At 38.0% G+C, this 23,796-nt stretch overlaps 1 protein-coding gene across 1 annotated transcript in view; it reads right to left on the bottom strand.

Annotated features, from left to right (window-relative positions):
* Nucleotides 1-3,213: 3,213 nt before the first annotated feature.
* Nucleotides 3,214-23,796, bottom strand: part of TTC27 (tetratricopeptide repeat domain 27) — a 114,381-nt gene continuing 93,798 nt past the window's right edge. The window contains exons 14-20 of the mRNA XM_088524196.1: nt 19,832-19,930; nt 18,612-18,664; nt 16,142-16,307; nt 11,195-11,392; nt 7,217-7,328; nt 6,502-6,602; nt 3,214-3,457 (exon numbers count right to left, since the gene is read on the bottom strand). Coding sequence (XP_088380322.1) covers nt 3,335-3,457; nt 6,502-6,602; nt 7,217-7,328; nt 11,195-11,392; nt 16,142-16,307; nt 18,612-18,664; nt 19,832-19,930 — 852 coding nt within the window. The 3' untranslated portion in view covers nt 3,214-3,334. The remainder of the gene's footprint in view (nt 3,458-6,501; nt 6,603-7,216; nt 7,329-11,194; nt 11,393-16,141; nt 16,308-18,611; nt 18,665-19,831; nt 19,931-23,796) is intronic.

Below are 23,796 nucleotides of genomic sequence, written 5' to 3'. Positions count from 1 at the left end.
TACTGTCATTCATACATCCACTGATGTTGAGACAGAAATACTGAACAGAAATGCTAAGCCAAAATAATTTCAGAGTGACCTTATACCTTGCAGGGCAGAATGACTCCAAAATTAATCTTTTTTTTTTCCTCTGACTTATTTTAAAAATAATTAAGAGGTGTTGCTTTAACCAATGTACATACCTATTCTTAATCTAAACCCGTAACTGTATCCTTTGTATTTGCATACAAGCCATAAACATTTTTAGGTCTGAGAACTTTTTCCAAGTTTCATTTCATGCCAGCCCCTGCACACGGGATGAAAGCTCCCTGTCTCTCTGGGCGAACCAGCAGCAGCAAGAACACCGAGGATGACGGGACACGGAACAGAACGTTTACCGGCAGTGATGCGGGGTGACACAGAACGGAACAGGTACCAGTGCTTACCTGGGAAGCCCTGCCTGACTTGGCACGGCCTCACCAGCCCTGCCTCGTGAGTAGAAGTGAATGTCCCAGCCCCAGACGGCCGCTCAGCACTGCGCCCGGCTCCGCGCACCCAGCTCTCCTGGTGAATCCAGAGATGCTTCCCGGGCTCTACCCACCTGTGCTTGAAACCACAGCGTAGGTTGAACCGTATTAGGGCAGAAGACACATGCTGCATCCTCTTAGGCCTCGCAAATAAATCCTCCTTCATATTTCATCTTCCCTTCAAACTTTACTGGCTTCACGCCCTTTGCCAAAAACCTTGAGACAAGTGCTTAGCTGGTCTGGGTACACCAAGGTTACAAAACTCTAGACTCATCTGTTTTACCTCTACTTCACACCAAATTATTAGTAACAGCAAACAGATGATGAAACAGGTAATCTCTAATGAAACTAAAGCTTAGCACTTTTGCTAAGGCCACAAGGATCCCTGAGAACTCAGGGGAGTTGGCCAAGAGAAAAGCATCCCCATATTAGAAGACAGATGCTCCCCTGCAACACCGATCTGGACAGGTTTCAGCCTCCGAAATATTCCTTCCTCTTTCCATTCTGGCAAGCTGTTATTTATTTATTTATTTATTTAAAGTGTGAAGGATGGCTAAGGCTTTTTTAGTAGTATTGTCTTGGTGCCTTTTTGAGAGTTATTTGCTCTCCAGGAGCTACTCTGAACCAGGTGCTGTTGGCATGATCCCAGAAAATGAACATCATTCCAAACTGAGGCGGCTTTTGTTTCAGTAACATGTTAAAAGGCCTCTGTGACAAGCTCATCAAAGCAGCAAAGCCGGCTAACCCTGTACCCGAGCAAGATGAAAATGTCACTAGAATAAGAGAGAGCAAAGTATGAATACTCATGGATATAGAGGTTGAGATCTTCAGGGACAAAGAAAAGCCAGTCCCTCCTGCATAGCAATCCAGCTCCTGCCCCTCCATCCTCTGCCCCATATTTATTGTCTCTACATATTTAAATAATGCATATTTATTTTTTTAAGGTCCCTGCAGACATCTCACCTCTATTAAATTAATTATTACAGGAAAATTGTTGTGCTGCTCTGACACTAACAGCTTTGCTCCTCAGGAACTATGGATATCAGTCTGTGGATAGCAGGACTTAGCTGTACCATGCAGAGGAAAGTTGTTTATATTCTACACATCCTCCAAGAGGGGGAGGCGCATACGAGAAAAAACCTGTGCTGAGAAAACTTGCAAAGGATCAAAGGGGACAATAGTTAGAGAGAGGAATCACTTTTTAATATGACCACCTTAGAAACAAAAGATGATTAAAAAATGAAAGCAGAAGGAAATTAAGGTCTTCTCACAAGCTTTTCTAATATTCGTTGATATTAGATTAACTTCCCATCTATTTTTTTTTTCCAATTATGTAGACTTTTCACCACACACACACATGCAAAGTGGGAACATTTCCAGCAAATTCACTCTGCATAAACTTTAATGCCTCCTCCTTTTCTGGACCATTTCAAATAAGCAAGTGTTTTGGACCAGTTCTCCTTCACTAACAGGTTTATCCTTTGTTAAGACAATAATTTTAGTGAGAACTTCTTGTTTAAATACTGCCAGAAAATAATTTATTTTCCATTCTAAAAAGCTTTACAAGGACAGCTAAAGATGCCAAAATGTCTCCCTTCTTCACAGTAAAACACAGTTACCTTTTGCTTCAAACGCAATTAACTATTTTTTTTTTGGTTTCCCTTTCCTTTCTGATTTTCTCTTTGGGGACAACACTCTTGCCATATAGAAACAATATAGCTTTAATGGCCATACCATATCTGGTGCATATGTATAGAATAGAAATAACTACAAATTTGGAGATTGCATCATGTCTATATGGGAGAAAGAGCCAAAAGCATGATGTGTGAGCAAACTACTTTGCATAAGCTTCTGGAAAAATATCTATTTTAAGAAAAACTGAATGGAAGATACTTAAAAAATAAACAATGCAATGTAATCTAGATGAAAACAAGCTCTTCAAGGGTGGTCAAATACAAGCATTGTAGGCTAGACTTCAGTTTTACTGCTGCCTCAGTGGAGATAAATGCCCATGCCTGTAAAAGCCCTAAATGCAGCTCTGCTCTACTGCATATGGGGCCCGTTATACATCTTTTTGACTAAAATACTGCTGCAAGCAATAGCTCCAAACCCCCTGGCCACCTTGATCACTCTTCATGAACAACAGCTAGAGAAGACTCAACTCCAAAAAATCTCACTTTTGGCACCCACTCACACCACCCCCTGAGCAATGAAGACCAAGGAGCCCGTGACAGCCTCAGGTGAGGTCAGGACCTCGAGGACCTCACCACCGCCTCCTGCCACTCACCTGCCAGCCTCACAGTGCCCCTGACTGGCCAGGGGCAGCCAGACACGCCCTCTGATTGGCCACACAGCTCACTGGGAAGGCTGTGACTGGCCAGGCAGGGACAGCGCAGGCTGTGATTGGCTGAGGCCCCGGCCTGACACAGCTCCGGCCTCCTGCCAGAGGCAGCCTCCTCTCCTCGCCAGCCGTGGGGCTCCTCCCACTCCGCTGCTCCCACCACCCAGCACCAGCCATGTGACCCTCTCAGGTGCAATGAATCCTCAGCAACCGCTTCACACGCGCAACAAGCTCCATCCCAGCAAATCTGGGCTCCAGGAAGCTGACACACAACTCTACGACGGCAAGAGTAGATAAGAATCCAAAAAAAAAAAAAAAAAAAAAAAGCACACTTAAGCCTCAGGAAAGCTGACCACGAGAACAGCATTTTACAAAAAATGTTTATTGAGCACGTTGTTGCGCTGGAATTGTTACCATTTCACTAGTGAACCTGCAGCAAATGAAACACATCATTATGGTCTTCCTCCCATGAAATCTGGTCTGCATTTCAGCACTGATTTCTCCGTTGGTTGCTCAGTTCCTGAAGCTCAGCAATCAAGTTGTCCATAGTTGTCACTTCATCAGCTATCTCACTGGAAACCTCCCCACTTGCTACATCTACAAAAAGTTGCTGTGTAACAAAAACAAACACATTATTTTAAACAACAGTTACAATTCTTATGTTTCAGGGTAGAGACAGAATTCACAAACTACAAAAGCTTTCGCATCAGCATTCTTCATGTTATTTTCGACATTCATGAAAATTTCTCTCCTTAAAACGACCATTTTCTGGGTTAGTTACAGATGCCCCTATGAATGTGCCACATACCTGAGGATCTTTGATCAAAAAGGGCTGAGTGACCCCATGCAAGTTGGGCTTCTGCTCTGACCTGACTGCCTACTCCCACTTCTGCTCCCATTAAAAGCAAAGGACTTTACCCTGAAACTCAAACAAGTAGTAGTTGAGTTTTAATGGCTATGAATTCATAGTGTCTTATCATACTGTGCCATTTTCTCCAAAACCTCAAATAAACATGTTTGAACTTTTGATGTCGAGACGTGTGTGGGTAGAGAAATGCATCTGCGTGTAATTAACTCTGGTACAAGAAAACTAAACACTACAAAGAGATAAAAATAGCTTGTACTTAAAGACATTAAGAAAACCACAAAAGAGCTAACTCATGAGCAACTGTCATCTCAACATACTGGCGGGGAAACTAAGGAAGAGGAAGAATAAATGACTTGTCTAAACTCTTGAGATACACAGGTGTGACCAGAGCTTTCCTACCAAATTGTTACTTTGGCCATGCCACACCAAAACATATTATTTTTGGAAAGCCAGAATCTGTCTTTTGACTCAGGTAATAGCTAGGCTGTGCATGATGCCACTGCACATAAATTTGAGGGGGGGAATGGGGGAGAGGGGAAATCCAGACATATGTTTCCCTTTTATTATCTAAACAGAGAGCAATTCATACTTCATTTGACACAAACGGAAAGCCTACATTTAGAGATGAAAACTAACCCAGAAGAAAAAAGTTGCTCTGGAGTACATCTGTCTTCACTGTATCATCAAAACATAATGGCACAATACAGATACGTATATAAACAAAAATGTACTTAAAAGGCCTTAAAAAGATCTTCTGTGTGTTTCACAACAGGGTTGTCACCGAACAAAGGAACATCTTTCACCAAAATAGGAACACGTTCCTTCAGCAAGTACGAAGTCTTTTCTGACTGTCTGCCCAACAAACTCACACTGGGAATATGACAGGAAAATTTGGTTCTTTCTGGCTAAGACAGCTAAATAAATCAGGATGATATAATTATTTGCTCATTATTATTTTTTTTCTCCACACAGTTTAAGAGATCACTTCAGCTGGATGCAGACTGGGCAAGTTTCATGCACTGTCATTCTTCAGGCTTGTGACTTACTTTTCCACCCCACAGTATCCACATAGATCCCAGGACAGCCTGAGGAACAACATTGTTTCTCTTGTACAGAAACTACTGGTTTATTCCCATTGCATATCCTGCCTAGGAAGTTTTGGAATTTTACCTTTCACTGTACCTTTATTCCTCCTGGAATCTTTACTCCTGAGTCTGCTCTTAACACTTAGGTACTTTTCCTTTTTTAAAAAGGAAAAAAAAATACAGCTACTAATATTGACTCATTAGGTACTTTTCCTTTTTTTAAAAGGAAAAAAAAAATACAACTACTAATATTGACTCATTAGGTACTTTTCCTTTTTTTAAAAGGAAAAAAAAAATACAACTACTAATATTGACTCACTAGGCAGCAACAGGAGTCAAGTTTGAACAGACAAATACACAGCATCTTATAGGAGATGACTGAGCATTTTAAACCAAAGGCATACACCATCAAAAATCAACATGATTTCATATTCAAGAGATAAGCTTAGTAAGATAGCATATTGGAAGGTAGGAAAAAACTAATTAGGTCACTAATAGCTTTATCTCTAACATGTTACTTTTCTCAAAAATGCCATAAAACTTAGAGACACTATTATGTGCCAAAAAAAATTTACTTAATGCCTTCAAGAGTCAATAATACATTTTCCTAGACTCACTTATTCTTAGTATTTCAGTGACTACACTATCCAGCATAATTTAAACCACCTGTACTTATTTATGCCAAGTACTCCCACCTTCTGTACTGACATACTCAGTCTACAGACTGTTTTTAAACCATTTTGTGAATCACAACAGAACACACAAGTTGTAATTCTTCCCATCATTCCTAAGAGTTAGATATGTCAGTATCTAACAAGCAGAGTTCATTATGGAGCCAGCTTGGGTCTGCTTAAACAACTTTCCTATGCCCTTCTCCTAAAAATTATTGGACTAAAGGGGAGTGAGCCAAGTTTAGCACACTGATGATGGATCAACACATTGTAACACAAGCACACATGTTATAAAACTTAGGCTCTGTAATTCACATTTACTAAACCCCACACACAGCACAGGAAGAATACTTCTTAAAGATATTAGAACACAAATGAATTCCAGATCAGTCATCAGTTGAACAATGACTTGATCTCATGTTGTAAGGTAAAGGATAAAAACAGGATAATAATGTTGCAGGAACAGCCTTGTGCTGTATTGGGTGCCTTGATTTGCATGGATACGCACACTAGAAATCTGAAAACCAAACATGTAATTCCATGAGAATTTTCAAAAATATATCTGAATCAGCAGGTTATCAATGAAAACCTTGCTTAAAATGTGTTTGCTGTTTTAATATGTAACTCCATTTATAAAACAACTTAAAGAGATGTAAAACAGTCCTAGCAGACTTTATTCTTTTTGGAGGTTGATATCCACTGCTCTTCAGACTGCCCCTGCTGTCCTTATGATTACTCACACAAGGAAAAAAATATTTGAAATGACTGATTTCTTCTAAACATTTGAGTGTTTGCCTTACAATAAGTAAAATTCTCACTAAAAGTTAGCTTCAAAATCTTAGTTCAGTCAAAGCCTTGGAGGAAGAAGGAAAATAAACCTCCTTAAAACTGGAATTCTAAATGGTGCAGAGATGCACATCTCCCTGATGATGCAATGGGACAGGTTCATGTTACTCGATCTATGAATGACTTAAACCAAAGAAATGGTTTCTGGCAATGGAATAAAGATATCTCTCTCAAACATTCCTACCTTTGCTTTGGATGACAAGCCACGTAAGTTGAGCCGAGCTGAAGAAAGTATTTGCAAAGCTTCCTGATGATTAGACTTGTTTTTACTGCACTTTATAGACACTAGAATCCAAACACAGAAAAGGACATCATAACAAAAAAAGCATTACCTCTGCCATGATAATCTTTTAAACAACATTTGATTATAACTCTGGATACCTTCCACGCATAACTTCTGAATGCAGTAGTCCAAAAAAACTCATGAAGAGAATCCCAGGTAGTTTTGAGAAGATCCCTCTAAAACCAAGCTGAAAGCATCCTTCCCGCAGAGTCATTACCAGCACTAATTTCTGTCCATCTCCTACCCCTAAAATATACATACTACTATGCTTGAGATGTTGGGCTGGTCCGGTCAGTCAAAACTGTGACTTTTTGATGACTGAAATGAACCAGTGACTCGTTTTTATTTACATTAAAAGATTCCTGGACCATTAAGTGCCTTGGTGACCATGGCATCAATCACACACTTACAGTGCACGATGTTTGCTGACTCATAGAACACGAGTTCTGCTCCGCTCCGAGCATATTCTCATATGCACTGTTAGAACTATGCTTTATGCTAGAGGACTTGGCAAGAATAAATAAAATGGCTAAAATATATGTATATATTTTTAAATGAAGCATATTAAATATTCTGTATACTTTCATGAATAATGTATGTTATTTTCAGAACATACCATGTGCAATCTCTATGGCTCCTTTCACCACTTCCTTAAAGGATGAAGTATCTTTCTCCCAGTCGTTTGATTGAATTTCACATTTATGTGCCTTAGTGAGATACTGCAGTGACTGCAAGGAGGAAAATATAATCAGGATGTGTGAAAACAAACTAGAAGCATAATTTGGTTTTAAGTAGCTATGAAATTAATGCTGTATCCAAAAAAGAAATGGATCTTTCCTATGCTAGCTTTTCTGGCAGTTAGAGCAATTTGCTTCTCTGCAAGTGTAGGCACCAGCTGCAACACAGATGTTCTTCACCAATATTGCAACTCAAGTATGACGGGCATATAAAGTAACATGTGTCTAAAGGCAATTCTTATTTTTAAAAATTCTGTCTAGACTGATGGATGTGACCCATGTTTGCCAGGTCATTATAATTAAATGCACATGAAAAAGGAAAAATGCTTGTACTCACACTTTGAACAGTATTTTTTTTACCTAACAAATGTATAACTGAATACATCAAAGCTACATATATATATATATATATATATATATATATATATATATATACACACACACACATAAAATGTGTGTGCGTGTGCATGTGTGTGTATTCATGTGTTTTAGCCTATAATGCATTTCACAGAGTTATTAGTTGCTGTACTGCACTGGTTCTCAGCATGGAAGAGGTAAAATAGAGAAGATAAATGTAAACAATATGGAAGGAGAGTTCTGTTAAGAAAAAAATGATAACAAAAAGCAGGAAGGAGCAGGGAAGGTAAAGGAAATCGTTTGTTTTCCTCTGGTATAGGAACAGTAAGGAAAAAAGAGAAAACCTGTCAACTCACATCTCTTGACTCTAACTTTTCTTAACAAAATAGAAGACAAAGAAAAACTGGGCCTGAAAAAAAAAAATCTAGTGAAGCCCTCCTCAAATTAGTACTCCATTGTTTTACTTCCAGCTAGAAAAAGAAATCAACAGTACATGAAAAAAATCAACTATTATATTTAGATTTTTAAGGTTATAAATACAAGCTAGGATACAGAGCTTCTCTAAAAGGATAAATATATAGGATGGGCATATAAATCTAAAAAGTTTTGTCATAAAATCCATAAATTAATTTCATAAAAGTTGCCTTATCTAACTAAATCAAGCCACAAACTCCATAAGAAATTCAAGATGCAGAAACTATTCTTTTCTAGTTTTCTCTTCTAGTTTTGTTTTCTTTCTACAGCACCAGAAATACTAAGCATAAATATATGTGAAAAGCTACAGGACTTGGTTCAAAGACAACACTTCGATTATCTTTTTAGGGAATCATAGAACAGAAAAGCAAGCTTTTGGTGCCATGCACGCACATAAGCACAACAAAGACCTCTGATTCATGGCCAAAGATGCAATAAAGCTCAAGGTTATCACCCAAGAAGCGTCTCCTCCTCCCTCGCACTGGAGTGCCCATTGCCACCACTCGGGTGACTGAACCACAGTACGTTGTAATAAGGGGTATGAAGTCCAAGCAGACCAAATAGTATTTTCATAATAATTTGGGTTATACCTGGCAGTAGCTCTGGGCAGCCAGGCTAAGAGCTTCCAAGAGAAGGAATGACAGTTTTTACAGCAGCCCGATTTTCATCTGCAGCTGAGTCAGAGCAACAAATTGGAGGGTTTTGCTGACAGATGTCAGGTGGGGGAGGAAAGATTTCAAAGCCTTGTGGGCTGCTTGTTTGCACGCCAGGAACCTGGATCTATCCTGCAAGGAAACAGTTATGAGCTGGGGAAAGTTTAAGGAACAGAAAGGTTTCACAGACCGTTGCCTGGGTATGGATCAGTAGGAAACCTGGAGGTTGGAAAGATTCCTAAGTGGGAAAGCGGTGGAGCGGGTTGAACATGGGAAAGAATGAAGCAGGCAGCAAGGGCGAGCTGGATGCATGAGGCTGCAGGGGTTAGTATTTGCTAGGGGGAAAAGCAGCCATCGGTGCTGGTTTCTCTGTGCTTGAACACGTTCACACTAACTGGCAGCCCCTTATTTGACTGTATTCGATTTATCAGGGACTGGGATGAACTGGAGCTACAGGCCCCAGAGATTCATGGCATCAGATATGGCCAAAGGGCAGAAAGGCAGAGAAAATCCCCTTGCAACTGCCAGGCGTACGAGGCTGTTCTTTCAAAGGAAGTGCTAGAAACAACACTGGCTAAATAGAACTCAATCTGCACTAAATAACATACGACGTTATGTAACAAAAGTCAAACCCTGCATACATAAGGACAGACATACGGGAGACGTATTCCCATCATTTGTTCTGCCATACCACCCAACCCTTTCAGAATTCACCTTTGGTGGAGCAAATGTGGATTGAAAATAGCAATCACACAGCTCAAATTCTTGCACAGATAACTAGATGTCCGACAGATGAAGTGTGGGGCAGCAAAGCCATTAAATATTCACCTTTTCGAACTTTTTGCTTTACAAAACTACTGCTGTATTCTGTGTACTGAACACAAATTTTGAGAAGGTAAATTCATTTATTCCAGGCAGTGGACAATTTAGCTCTTTCATGATCTATCCCTGTGGTAGCACCAGGATACCCCCAAGCACCCTGTAAGTCACTTATAAACATCACTCCACTTTGCAGGGCAGGCTAGACCAGAGCCGTGTTCCATAACCAGTCTGATTAGGAAACGCAGCTGAAATCCTGTCTACTCTGCAAATTGAAACCATGTTTTTAACCGGGTTGGTGAAAAACACTGTGATGTAACCAGATTCTGGAATGATTACATTTATAGTATAGACCAGGCCTCTGCTGCTTTGCATGTCTGAGTAAGAATTTGGGGATATTTTACAGGATATTGCCATGTCTGTATTTCTGCATTCTAAACAGGTCAAATCCTTTTTATTGTTCATCTATAAAGAAAAATAGAGAAGAAAGGAAGGATGAAAAGGAGGCATAATGGAGGCCAGAAGAGGCTAAATGAGGCATTTGCAGAGGAAGGACAAGAGGACACTGAGGAGGGGCCAAATAACTATAAGTTTAACCCCACAGACAGTGGCAGACAATTCATGGCCTGGCCATCTGTATAGTATGTTTGACACCGAGTGACAGGCAGTCCTCCCACGTGATGTTTCTGCCCTGACCAAAGGCACACCACCTATTAGGAAATATATACAAATGCTGACCTCATATTTTCAGCTTTAGTGAAGATGTGATAACCCAGAAGTATTTTTGGAACATGCAAGGTTATTTGAATTTTGGAAATTTAACACCAAGCACAAAGCTGCAGCACGCAGACTAAACCCTCTCAACACAGGGCCTTTATTTTAGAGAAGCAATCATCTCAATTACCTGGGAAGTGATAGGAACCAGAAAGGGAAGTATCTAAAACACAGACAGGTAAACAGGCACCAACACTTTAAAAATAAAAAGAATTAATTGACAATGCTGAATCCAAGTTAACCTAAATGAGGACAACGCTGTCTTACTTAGGTAAGTCTAACTCAGATATTGACTATCATAATATGCAATTCCCTTTGGTGGTTCCAAAGAATAATTTGAGTAGCGTATGATGTCACTTGATCACACCATTGTGATCCAGGAAGACACTTAAAAAATATCACGTTTTCATCAGATTCAAAAATCGCTACGAAGTGAACAATAAAGGCTCCCCAATTAGTCTGTTGCCTCTTGAAAATGTTCTGAGTGGAATCCAAGTCCTATGATAGACTATTTTAAAATGAAATACTGATGAGAGGTGTATTAAAAAAAAAAAGTTACAGAAACAAAATGATATGAAACATCTTGATCTTGTTACCTAATAAGAGTATTTGTGCCCTGTGGAAAGACGAACAGCAGAACTTAAGCATATGCAAACACTAAAGTAAAACACCTGGAAGAGAAGCATGCATGTCTTACTACAGTATTTAGCTCATTAGAGAACAGAAGGCCTCTACCACAAGCTTGTGTTCATAAAACTTAGAACTCCACAACACGTTTACCTTCTCGATGTCTTCACCATGGTCATTCTGCCCGTTTCCATGAAGTCGAGCGTAAAGTCTCCAGATCTCCCCGTCGTTTGTCACTCGTGAGGTCACTCTGCCCAAGAGCTCCTGCAGTTTCCCCTTCAATCCGCTCGCCACCTCTCCAGCCCGATCAGCCATTCCGTCCACGACTGCCCTCACCAGAATAGCCAGCACCTTGCAAAGCAGCAGAAAGCAGGGTTTTATTTCAACTCAACATCAGTAAGCCAAAGCGAGCATCTTGGTATCTGTAATATTTGCTATTAATGATTCAGTGAAGTACAAATGTAGAATCATATGACAAATATAGAGCTTACGGAGAATTATATTATTAGGGGAATAATTCAACTCATTTAATCCTCACCAAAAAGATTCTATGGTTGGTGAAGGTAAGAACTAAGAAAGAAACACTGAGTTAGGCTGGCAGGCTAGTGTGGAAGAAGATCATACTTCAAACTGTGGCAGTGCCATAATGGTATTTTTACTTTATAATCGGCTCATAAATTAACAAGTCAGTAAAAGTCAGTATAAAGCTGGAACTTGATTACTTTAGGCAATAGAAAACTGTTGTTTACAGGACCTCTATTTCACTAACTGCAGAAATTGAAAAATGTGTAGTGCACGAGATGGGAAACTGGGAAGCAACTGCATGCTACTCTGGAATCCTGTGTTTGAGGCAGTCATAATGAATGACTGGTCAAGTCACTTAAACTTTTTATGAGTACTCATTCAATGGCCCTTATTTTTCTGAGCCAGCGGCTTGAGAACACGGGATCTGACCTGCAGAGTTGCTGAGCACTTGCAGCTGCTGATGAACTCAACAGGAGCTGTGCTTTGCATACACAGAATGTTATATAATACCAATATCCCAGGGGGAGGAGAAAAGAAAAAAAGAAAGAAAGAAAAGAGAAGAGCCAAAACCACCACAAATCTTCATGTCTTCAAAGCTTCAAACTGGACACTCAGAAATGCAAGGCAGTCTCATTGTGCCTTAGTTCCTTATCAATAAAATAAGAAATAGCAAATATAGTTTCAGTAAGACATGGGAACATATGATGAATTAGAAAAAAATCCTTATCAGCTGTGTCAAGTGAAAACTACCTGTCCTATGTAGTGTATGAGAAGGAGACTGATGATAAAACAAAATGGTAGTCTCGTGCAGCAGGTGTTCAAGATAAGCAAAAGTTTTGTAGGCAGCCTCCAGACTGGTACTTCCTACTTGCGAGTCTGGTCTGGAAACCTTAATACTCAACTTCAATGTTTTTGTCCACATAATATTATTGCTTTCAATTAAACCACAATAATAGCAATATTAATACCAGGATAATAATAAAAAACCATTTCAAAGATAATCCGTGAAAACCCCAAAGCCACCACTATTCTAATAAAAGTAAAACACAGGTGCATCCTCACGTGCCAAGAAGCATCTTGGGGGTAAAAAATAATGCAGAAGTTATCAAAAAGTCACAGCATATTACACAAAATAGAAAAATATAAAGTTTAGTATTTATTACACATGATGCTTCTAATTGCTATAATTCCCATAAAGTTCAGACTTTGCTTATGCTTTTATCACAATCTATCTTTTTTTTCCATAATTCATCATCTAAAGCATTACCATTACAGCAGTTGAAATAAAACCAACGTGAAAACCTGGATTAAATGGTCCATTAGATATTAATGAAACATTATCACTACTTGGCTGTGCCAAGTTGTTAAATAAAGACACTTAAAATTGCATGTGAATTGTACTAACCATCAAAAAGTACAAGCAGCCTGAGCTTTCCATGCTTAGAGCATTGCTTTAAGCATTAATACCTTTTTTGGAAAATGTCAAATTGCTATAAATACTAAACTAATATATTAAATCAATGCTCTATGGCCCAGGACCCCATGCAAACTGTTATTTTTTTCTTTATGCCTCATCTGACCCCGCTGAAGAGGATTTGTGCTCAGTATGTCACGCCATCTGTATTCTTCTTCTTCCTTTGCTTTTGTGAATAATATGTTTACTAAAATTTAAACAAGGCTCACCAAGCTACAATACCTTGGACAAAAACAAACCAACCCCCTTTTGAAAGTCATGCTCTCAGTTAAATCTGATTCAACAGTTGCTGTTCTCCAAACAGCTCGTTTCATTTAAAAATGCAGTCAGCCAAAGTGTTTTTAAAAGTGTCATTAATACTAATCAAGCTTGAGAAAGCTCATGTTCAAAAAGAATCCTCAGATACCAGGTCTAAAACGTCAAATCTGCAATCTATGAGATCTCCCTTTATCCTTTCCAAATAAAAGCTTATAAAAAAAGACAGCTGGCAGTGTGAGTTGCTTACAAGAAAGAGGCCTCCTGAAGGTCCTACTCTCTTATCCTCCAAGCGCTTTGGAACACCTTGCAACCTTTTACTGCAAAGAGCAGGGCCAACAGAACCACTGGAATCAGGAAAATACACGATAAAAAGGGCAACAAAGCCTTTATGATTCTAGAGAATATAAAACTGCAGAGAGGGAACATCCATCCTTTTGGATTCATATTTACTGACAGTGCAGGATAATGATCTGGTTTCGGCAAGTAATGTGGCAAATAACCTTTTCCACCCACAAAATAACCTTTGTTATCCTCAGAGCCGTAACATTACCAGTAAAAAAGATGGCTTGCCTCGAGGAGCGTTCATGTGGTGCAAAGCTGTGTGATTAGCACTTGCAGAACTCTCTTAGGTATATTTATAGCCTCAGACTAATAATTCAGGGGCCAACCTGACACTACACCAGTTAAGACTTTCTCCTCCAGTCCTTTACGTGAACCGTGACTGATCTATTAGCTGAAACTCTAAGCTGTGACTATCCAAACTTGCCAGTCGCTACAGGTAATTCAATGAGCCTTCTCCCTTCATTGCACAACATCTCTATTAAAGGTTTTTAAGGTATATTTCTCGGAAGCTCATGACAATAAAAAGGAAGATGGAAACCTGAAAAATTTTAAGAACTTCTAACAAAGGAAGTGGAGAAAGCAAACTCAAAATATTTAAAGAGACTACTAGAAATTAGGAAGCGCTACCTTGGTCGTGATTTTTTTTCTTTTTTTGTTATAAATTATCTATGATAGACTAAGTTAGCCAATTACTTCCAAAAATGTTTTCATTTTGCTCCATCAAATAGTCAGAACAGACAAGAAAAAGAGCCAATGTTAAAATGAAGGAATACATACTTGCACGGATCACTTAACGTTTAAATCATGTTACATTATTTAAATGCACAGCTATTTATTTTATATATGAAAATAACTGAAATATTTCCCTTTTTAAATGCTGTCTACAGAATCTGTAAATGCATATATTCAGCCTCATGATATCTTGATCTCAGAACTTTTGCCACAAAGATGACATCACTAAATAACTAGAATAGCTTGGAAGCAGTTTCCCAAAACTGTATTCTGTGCTCTAAAGTCTGGAATAAAATAAAATAAATAAGACAGCAGTGACTGAACAGAAATCACAGATGAAGCTATGAATACTTTAATGATTGTTTTAAAATATGATTGGATACTACATTGAAATAAAAATCTCATGTAATGACATAACCGGGGACACTGCAAATCATATGATCAATTGCACACTGTGTTTCTGATGTATTCAGTCTCTCAAGGGTTATCTTGTAATATTTATTATGCTAGAAGTGATTGGTATATGAAGGTCCTAAGCTAATTTTCTGCTTTCACACAGAACTGGAATCAGTGATTCAGCCAATTTCTTCTGATGTTAAGCATATCTATTCTTCTGGATTTTAAAATTTTTCAGTCTCTCTTGCCACTACGTCATCAAGCTTTGTAGTCAATAAACTAAAACCCGGATGACCATAGTTACTAAATATAACCTGAAGGAAGATCATACAAAACTGTGTAGAAAAAGAGATGTATATTTTTGCTTACTCACAATGATACTTGGTTAAATTTGAATTACACAAGAGAGTCACAGAGTATCTCCATTTAAAACAGGTCAACTGGCAAATAGGAGAAACTCAGAAATAAATTCTGTTGAGCTTTGTAAAGAGCCTCAGCAGAAGCCTCATTTTTTAATGAGGCTCTAAGTTTGGCTCTTGGCCAACTAGAAAAATGCTCCCATTGAGCAAATCGTATCAGAAGATATGATGAAACTGATAGAGCACTTTATATGCAATTAAAAAATTTAAAATATGTATCTATACATCTGTGTAAAATTGGTAATATATTCTTAAAAGCTATGTAGGAACAAGACAGAGAGAATTATACAACAACAACAACAACAAACTGAAACAATATCCCCAAACTTTTAACTTGACAACTCTTTCAAATACCCTGTTTAGATCAGGACCTGATTTTAAGTAAGGTAGTACCTCAGTTGAAGCTGTTCAAGTAGCTTCTCAGGATATTAGTCACAGCTAGATTTATAAACATAGAATTAACTGAACTACAGTAGAAGTTGAGCTAAATATCTCCTTTATTTTTCTTTGTGCCAGATATTTAGAATCAGTATTTTCACTTTAATGCATTCAGCCCATGAAACATAACTCACTTTCAAAGACTCATTTGTGTAATTCAGACATGGGAAAGACTATCTTTCATTGAAGCTAAAAGACATGATATAATTTATTACTTCTAATCCTGAGATACGCAGGAGCAGTGTGGAAAGATGGGTGATGCACTGTGCTTTATTTAAGAAAAGATTTTAAGACAATAAGGTATTTATCCTCCTGCAAAGTATGAGGCAATCTGGGCACAAGGTTTTGTTTTTTGTTCACTTAAAATAAGTTCAATTCTCAGAAGTTAAATGCTTGCTGACATAGCTTGCATTGGTATGTGCATTATCATTACTGATAACCTTACCAACAGAAATCTCTGTCTCCCAAGAAAAATTAACGAACCTATAAAATAAGCTCAAATGAAAATTTCCCCACCTGCGTATCCTTGTACTTTTCTTTCAAATCCATGAGCCGGTGATAAGCTTTAATTGATTCTGAAAACTCTCCAATGTCTGTACTGGTCAGAAGGTAGTTCTCCCAAATTTGCCAGTGCTCATAGTTGCACTTGAGAGCTTCTTGCAGGGTTCGGAATGCTTTGTTTCTAAACAATAATAATAAAATAGCAGAATGAAAATGAAGATTCTATACAAATATATTAAAATCAGGTGGGATTGCATCAGTTAAAAAGCTATTTCAAAAAGCTGTTTAGAAAACAGTCTGTTTAAAATCGCGATTCATAATTCACAATCCTGATACTTTCTTCTCTTTTGGTAATTTCTTTCTAGCTGCCCACTCATCAGTATACTCTGGTATGGTGGATTCCAGGAAATCTCTGCATTAGCTCTCATAACCATATTTTGGCAAAATAATATAATCAAATAAACGGAGTTCCATTATATTTGTGCCTGCTCTACTGGTGTCTTCTGGAGCTTTCCTGATCCTAAATAGAGTTAGGATCCTTCACCAATGCTGCTTGCCCAGTGAACCATCAGTGAACCATCGCACAGGGCCAGGAGGAGGTTTGGGGGGGGGGGCGGGTTGGAGAAGGGCAGGCAGCATCTCTAAAGTTGCTGTAAAATCACTAGTTCCCTTCCTTACTTGTCCAGATAGATCCACAATAGGCATTCCCCATGCCCTTTCCCAAGCAGAGAGGACAGTCTGGCCAAATGACATGCATGGCCTGAAAGCAACGGACATCCAGTTCACAGCTATGACCTCCTGCCAGACATGCAAGCACCACTGCCAGAAAGGACATGGAAGGAGCAAGGATCTTAATGCAATCTTAAATCTAAGTTGGTAAATTATAGCTGTTCACTGTTCAAAGCTTTAAACATACTGCCAAAAGCTAAAAGCCCTGCTAGAAACACAGAATGATACGGTTCTTAGGTCTTTATGAACCTAAAGCTTATTCTCAGCTGGACAAGTCATGAAGCTTAGGAAAAAGCACAAAGGAATCAATTTATTTAAATTCAAGCCTGAAACAGAGCTTTTGAAGGCTAGTAAAACTCTTGTGGGGAGATGTATGATAAGAAATCTCTTCTTAAGAAAGATAATATATATATACACACATAATATATATATATATAATAATATAAAGATGGCTAACTAAAATTTGCAGCTCACTTGAGCTATTGCTTGAGTAAAAGTCCTTAAAACTGCTATCTCAAAAAAAAAAAAAAAAAAAAAAAAAAAAAAAAGCTAAGACAGCTGGTTGAGCTTCAAAAAGGAGACTACAAGAGTACAAAAATCTCAGGCAGGAAAAGGGAATATCTAACTATTGGATCAGTCCATTAAAAGCTTAGAAATGGCTGGGTCATGAAAATACGTAAGTGCCCATCTAAGCCCAGAGGATGAAAAGAGTTACTGAGCACCTGAACAGAGGTGAGTGAGAAAATAAAACTACTGAAAGAAAACAGGTCACTTGGAACAGCGAAGGCAGAAGTGCACACAGGCAGATTTTCCCACATTCACTCCACTTTCCTCTCCCTCTTGTATACATTCTCATGCTTGCTGCTGCTGAGTGAATGTAGCAAATGGCAGTTGAGTCTTGTCTGCTATTTTAGTCCCAGATTACATTAGAAAAGAAGGGGGGCCTGCTTCTTCCTCTGTAGATTTTGCTACAAGGAAAGCTGGGATCTGCCAGTTTTCTAACTGGCTGGAAGACATTTCGGCTGATGGACACAGTTTAATCACCTAGAGCAACTGCTACTAAAACTGCTCTTCAGCATAAGATCATAACAGGCCTCCACCATCTTCTCATAGAACTTGATAAGTTATCAGGAGGCAGGATGCTGATCAGACAGGACCAGGAAAAGAAAACAAGATACCAAGAGGGTAGTATATAAAGACGTTTTCTCAAACCTATGCTTTGCTAATAAAATAGTAATTCAATTAATGATGGAATATCCTTAACCAATAAATAACCAAACAGGACACTCTCGGCAACACCAGCATCATGCCTTTGCAGTCAGCGTCTTCCACTCAAATGACAGATAGAGCAGCCCCAGTTTGTTCTGAGCAATAGAAGATCTCCTAGATTTCAAAGGCCTCCTAACCTTCGAGCAAACTAAACAGCAAAGTCTGATTTTGTCACAATGATTTTTCTCTTGAGTAACTTCAGAATCCATAACTTGTCAACGGTTGAAAAACAAGCTCCCAAAACAACAAAGGCCCTTTCAGTTGGGGGTCAGCAAGCTGTGCACACTTTTTGAAGACGTATGGATTTTATATTTGTAATAATATGTATATAACCCAATATATAATCCAAGCTGTGAGAAAGAATGAAGGAATGAGAATTAGGATAAATAGGCTAACTGCACTATGAAAACAAAACTCAGTATTAGAAAAAGGAAATACAAATTATTTATTTTGGAAATGGTACCTTCCAATCATTTTCAGTACTTACTTCTGTTTTAATCTGATATATGCAGTTGATAAATTGTTCCAGGCCTCAGCATTCTGTAATGAAAAAGAAGAAACACCACCCAAAATTACTTACTTACATTGCCATTTATTTGAAAAAAAAATGTAAATAAAACTACTATGAATTATTTTAGCAATTTTGCTAATCACAGAAATTAACACACAATATATTTATTACAATATAGTCAAAATATTGCATTAAAATGGAAAATATTGAATTCAAATATGAATAAATATTAATGATTAAAGCAACAATTGGAAATACAAACAGTTTAACTCCTTCCTCTTTGGAAGGAATTACACCACTTTTTGCCTTCAGTTTGAACTAAACAGGCATCCTCTTCGGGATCTTGCTGCGATGGCTGGAGATGCCAGTATTTCCAGCAGCTCACCATTACCAGCTAGAAGTTCCTTACCCACACCTGGGCTAGCAACATTAACAGGGTCAGTTCCAACTGCATTTATCAACTGCTACTGTAATCAAAAGGGATTAGACTGCCTTACACTGCTGCAAATTTGAAATCATACCACTCAAGTCAGCAATCTGGCAACTAATAGAAAATATCTAGCAACTAATATAAATAAGAACAGAACCCGGGTACATCCTTTTGACCTCAAAAACTTCATTTTCAGTGAAATACTCTCTTGTGCTGAAGACTACTCTTAGACTTATAGAGCATTAAAATCATGTTTGGAAACATTTTTGAGGCTTAATTTGTGAAAAGAGTCAGGGCACTGTTGCAGATTGCTGCACAGGGACGGGCTTCACCTCCTCAGCTAGGAGCCACCTCAGCACCCTGTACTGGCATAATAAATGCTACTTAACCTACTGAGAATTTAGTTGGCTCAGAAGACTAAGCATTTTAGCACAGTGTTTTATCTGTTCTTTCAGCTCTGCTGACTGTCTGCTCATCCCCCTTTCTCTCTGTTGTAACCATCTATGTAACTATAAAGAACTTGCATGCTGAAACAGATTTTAACATTCACATGCACTAACAGTAGGACAAAGTTAAGTATTGGGCAAGTATTTTTATGATGCCTCATGAGGAAAATATATCCTTTATGCAAAAGTTTAATTTATTCAAAAGGTTAAAGTTTAAACTTTTTTTTTTTTTTTTTTTTAGTATTGCTTTGTTTATAATGGAAACATCCTTGTTGCTCTTTTAGATAAGCAGTCTCAGCCTCTTGCTGAAATGTACATACATCTGGTTCCAGTGTCACACAGCGCTGAAATGCTTTGGCAGCACCTTCGTAGCCTTCCAGAGCGATGTATGCACAGCCCAAGGAAAACCACACACCTAGCTGGAGAGAAAAAAGAATGATATGTTTGTGTGTATATACAGATATATAGAGAGATATACATACACACACACACTTCAGCACAAAATACATCATTTAGCCTGGATGCTTAAACGCACTGTACTCTTGCTGCTTCCGCCTGATTTTCAGCTACAATAATAGTACTGCATTGTTGTTAGTATCTTGAACACAGAGTATATGAAAACCTTCAGTCAAAGTATTTAAAGAAAACAGATAAACAAAACTGATAATGTGGGAACTACTTCACCATATGTGGAGTGCATCCAGCGCATCTTTATTTAGAAAAGAAACTTGCAAAGAAAATCCACATTCACTGCATAGCACTGCTAATGGGTCAAATGGCATATGCTAGAAAACATACTTCAGGCCAGTTATATGTATAACAAACTTTTCAGACAACTGAGCAATTCAAAGTTACTGCTCTTTCAGCTTGCTCAAATATTGATCTTTAACTTATAATGCTATGTTTAAAACAGAAATGTACTCAAATGGTGCCTTACTTAAAACACAGAATTGCACAAGTTCAATAAAACTTTTGCTGTCAAGGCTGTATAGACTTTGGCGCCTAAGTAGTTAGCGGAGTTGTATCAATGGTGGGAAGAGCGGAGGAAAGGGAATGCTCTCAATTGCTTTTTATCATCTGAACAATACTTAATGTGACTTTATACTAGGATAATAAAAGAATGAATTCTTCATTTTCTTCTACAGAAAATCTTGGCTGTAAGAATTACATCATGCTTATGAATTATATCCAACAGGAAAGGTAGTTTAGTTTAATCTCTTTTCTGAAGCAATAAACTATCAAATAAACAATAGCTGACCCTGAAAGTATTATCAGTTGCCAGAACTGCCCCTTCCCTGAGATTAAGAAGTTATTCATATCACTCTAACCATGAGTTTCTGACATAAAAATCTACTCTGGGTGACATTCAAATTATGCTTTTAAAAAGAATCACTGCAACCATAAATGCTACAGCCTAAGCAGTTGGGTTCCATATTCTGAAAAGTTATGCAGAACATTAAAAAAATTAAATATTATTACAGATATGTATTAGATTACAGGGGACCATTAAGGAGAAACTGAATGACTGCCTTAGCTTAGAGTCTGGCATATAAATGTGTTACATTGCCCAGCAGGGTAACAGATCCGACTGTGATCAGTCTCATGATATGGAGGTAAAAAACCTGAACAGCCTAATTCTTCAAGTACATGCAATTACCTCACAGCCTGCCTTCTAGGCTTGTGCTTCCAGCATCTGATTGACTGAACCTCCTACTATTTTCATTTTATGAGGCAAACTGAGTGGCTACACATCTCCTACGCTGGCTTATCACTGCTTAAATTTGTTGATTCCTCTCTTAAGGAAAAGTTACATCATCTAAGTAAAATGTAAATAATTCAGCAGGAAAAGGCTGTGTGAGTGGATGCCTAGTTAACAATCATAAAATGACTGCACAGAATACAGGATTTTCTTTTCTTGATAGTTTGAAACAAAATAGTTTGTTCAGCTCTAAATAAGCATGAAAATTTGGACAGAAGGGAAGAAATCTGGGAATTAGACATGATTGGCAAGATTGCAGAAGGGGTACAAAAGGGATTCTTTTAGCAGACAAAAGAGTGAGATGAAAAGTCTCTGGAATGGGAATTAAAATGTGCAGCTAAGAGATGAAAGAGTAGTAGTTTTCAGAAACTTGACTGTTTCCGAGATGTTATACTATTAACGTGGAAAGTATATAGGAAAGGAACTGGGTCATGCTGCTGGATGAGTGTTGCCAAATGTTCAAGAAAATTGAGTCATATTAAGAAGGAAACAAATAAACAACAGAACTGCTAGAGATTAAAATTTCAAGCTTAAATAAAAAACAGCATAAAGACTGCATCACCTAATACTTGGACGATGGTGAATATAACATACTGAGGGAGATCAGAAGGCTATGACAGCAGAAAATGCATAAACATGTGATTTTCATTACTCTATATAGTTTAGTAAAGTCACATTGGATGCCATTCCAAGATTAAATATTTTAGACCTGAAGAAGCTGGTCAGAAGACAACACTTACTTTGATCCTGACCATTCTTAAGGAACAAGTTCAAAGTATTACTATACAAGAGATGCTTTGTTATAACATAGCTAGATTCAATAGTCCTCCAACAAAGCAAAAATATTTAGTAAAGATGATGTTAAAATTAAGAAATACTGAAGAAGAGGGAATTGTGTTCGCTTTAGAACCGCAGATTCATAACTCCATCTTGACTTCACCATCCTTCAGCCCTCTCCCCACATCAATATGTGATTTAGTGAAGGGCTTTCTTAGGTTACTGTAGAAAATGCTATAGAACAAGTAACAAAAATTCAATACATATTTTAAGGAATCTGATATGAAATAGCTGAATTCAGGAGATAAATGTAGAACTACAAACCTATAGGGCTGATGTTCCCATCAGGCAAGTTAGTTGGCACCCTGTTAAAGAACACTATTGGACATACAATATACTTGTATGAGTCAAATTCAGCAAGTCTGCTACATTTCTCTAAAAGCAGCAGAATGAGCCCAAATCTAATCGTATTCCAAAAAGAATTTGAGAAAGCTTCCGCACCAAAAGCTTTTAAAGAAGCTACTTTGCCATGGGCTAAGACAGAAATTCCTCACATGGGGAAATGATCAAAAGATCCGAAAAAGCGGGCCGCTTTTTCCCTGTTTTTACCATTTCTTCCAACACAGACAAGGACAGACCTTCAAATGAAGCCAGCAGTTCACCAAGTGTGAAATAACTGCTGCAGTTATTTTGACAGTCAAAGCTACAGAAGCTGTAGGCTCAGAGGATGACTACACAAACTCAAAAAAAGTATCCATGGCTACTAAACACATAGATGTCACTCATGGATGAGTAGGTCTTTGAACCACAAATCTTCGAGGCCACTGGATTAGGTTTGTCTTGTTCCGACAGAGACATCTGACTTACCAGGCATGATAATGGCCCAAATGGAACCTTATCTTACAGAATTTTTATATAATGAGGACAAGCCACATGTTTGTCACTTCATAATTAGGATTTATCTTGTAGACTTCCACTGAAATGCATACAGAAGCAGAATCTGACCCAGAATTTGGCTGCTTAATTTTGCATCTTGCTAATATAAAAGGTTTCTGGCCCACGAACTGCACAGGCAACTTGTCTTTTCTACAGACAACTCAAATCACTGAAAAAGCATCATCTTTCAATGCAGGTCAAACCTATTTGGCCAGAACCTTTGAAAATATCCACCCAACAAAATATTTTGACCTGTAAATCCTTCAAGGGCATTTGTTCTTTCATTTTAAATCGCAACTTAAATTAATCAAAGTGGCTTTAATTTAGAATAGCACTGAAATAGTATTTTCCTGTCTTTTAGATACCTAGAAACAATACATGAATTTCTACCAGGATATAAGGGCAGTAGCATTTTATTTATTTAGATACAGTTTAAGGACAGATTTAGAGCTATTTTGTGTGGAAAGAATGATAAGAATGCCCTCTCCTCTCCCCCCCCCACCCCCCCCTTTTTTTTTTTTTTTTTTTTTTTTCTAACTAGGCACAGCATGAAATCTGCTGATTCTACTAGCTGGTGTAATAACTGCTCCAAGGAGAGTGACTGAGTCAAAGGCAGTGCAAGAACTTTGTCAAAAGTTCAAAAAGAATTTTGTCACCATTTATAGATTTAGGTTAAAGTTCCTTTTTAGGGGAAAAAAAAAAGTTAAAAAAAAAAAAAAAAGGAAAAAAAAGGCAGTGAGCTCATGCTAGTTACTGATTGGAAAAAAAAGGGGAATGGTCTGTAAAATTTTCTCTTTAAGACTGAAGACAGTA

The sequence above is a fragment of the Tinamus guttatus genome, unplaced genomic scaffold, assembly GCF_059628265.1.
Source record: "Tinamus guttatus ecotype Peru unplaced genomic scaffold, ASM5962826v1 Tinamus_guttatus_pri_ptg000208l, whole genome shotgun sequence".
Taxonomy (NCBI): Eukaryota; Metazoa; Chordata; class Aves; order Tinamiformes; family Tinamidae; genus Tinamus; species Tinamus guttatus.
The sequence above is the reverse complement of the archived record's forward strand: the minus strand, read 5'-3'. Positions and strand labels throughout refer to the sequence as shown.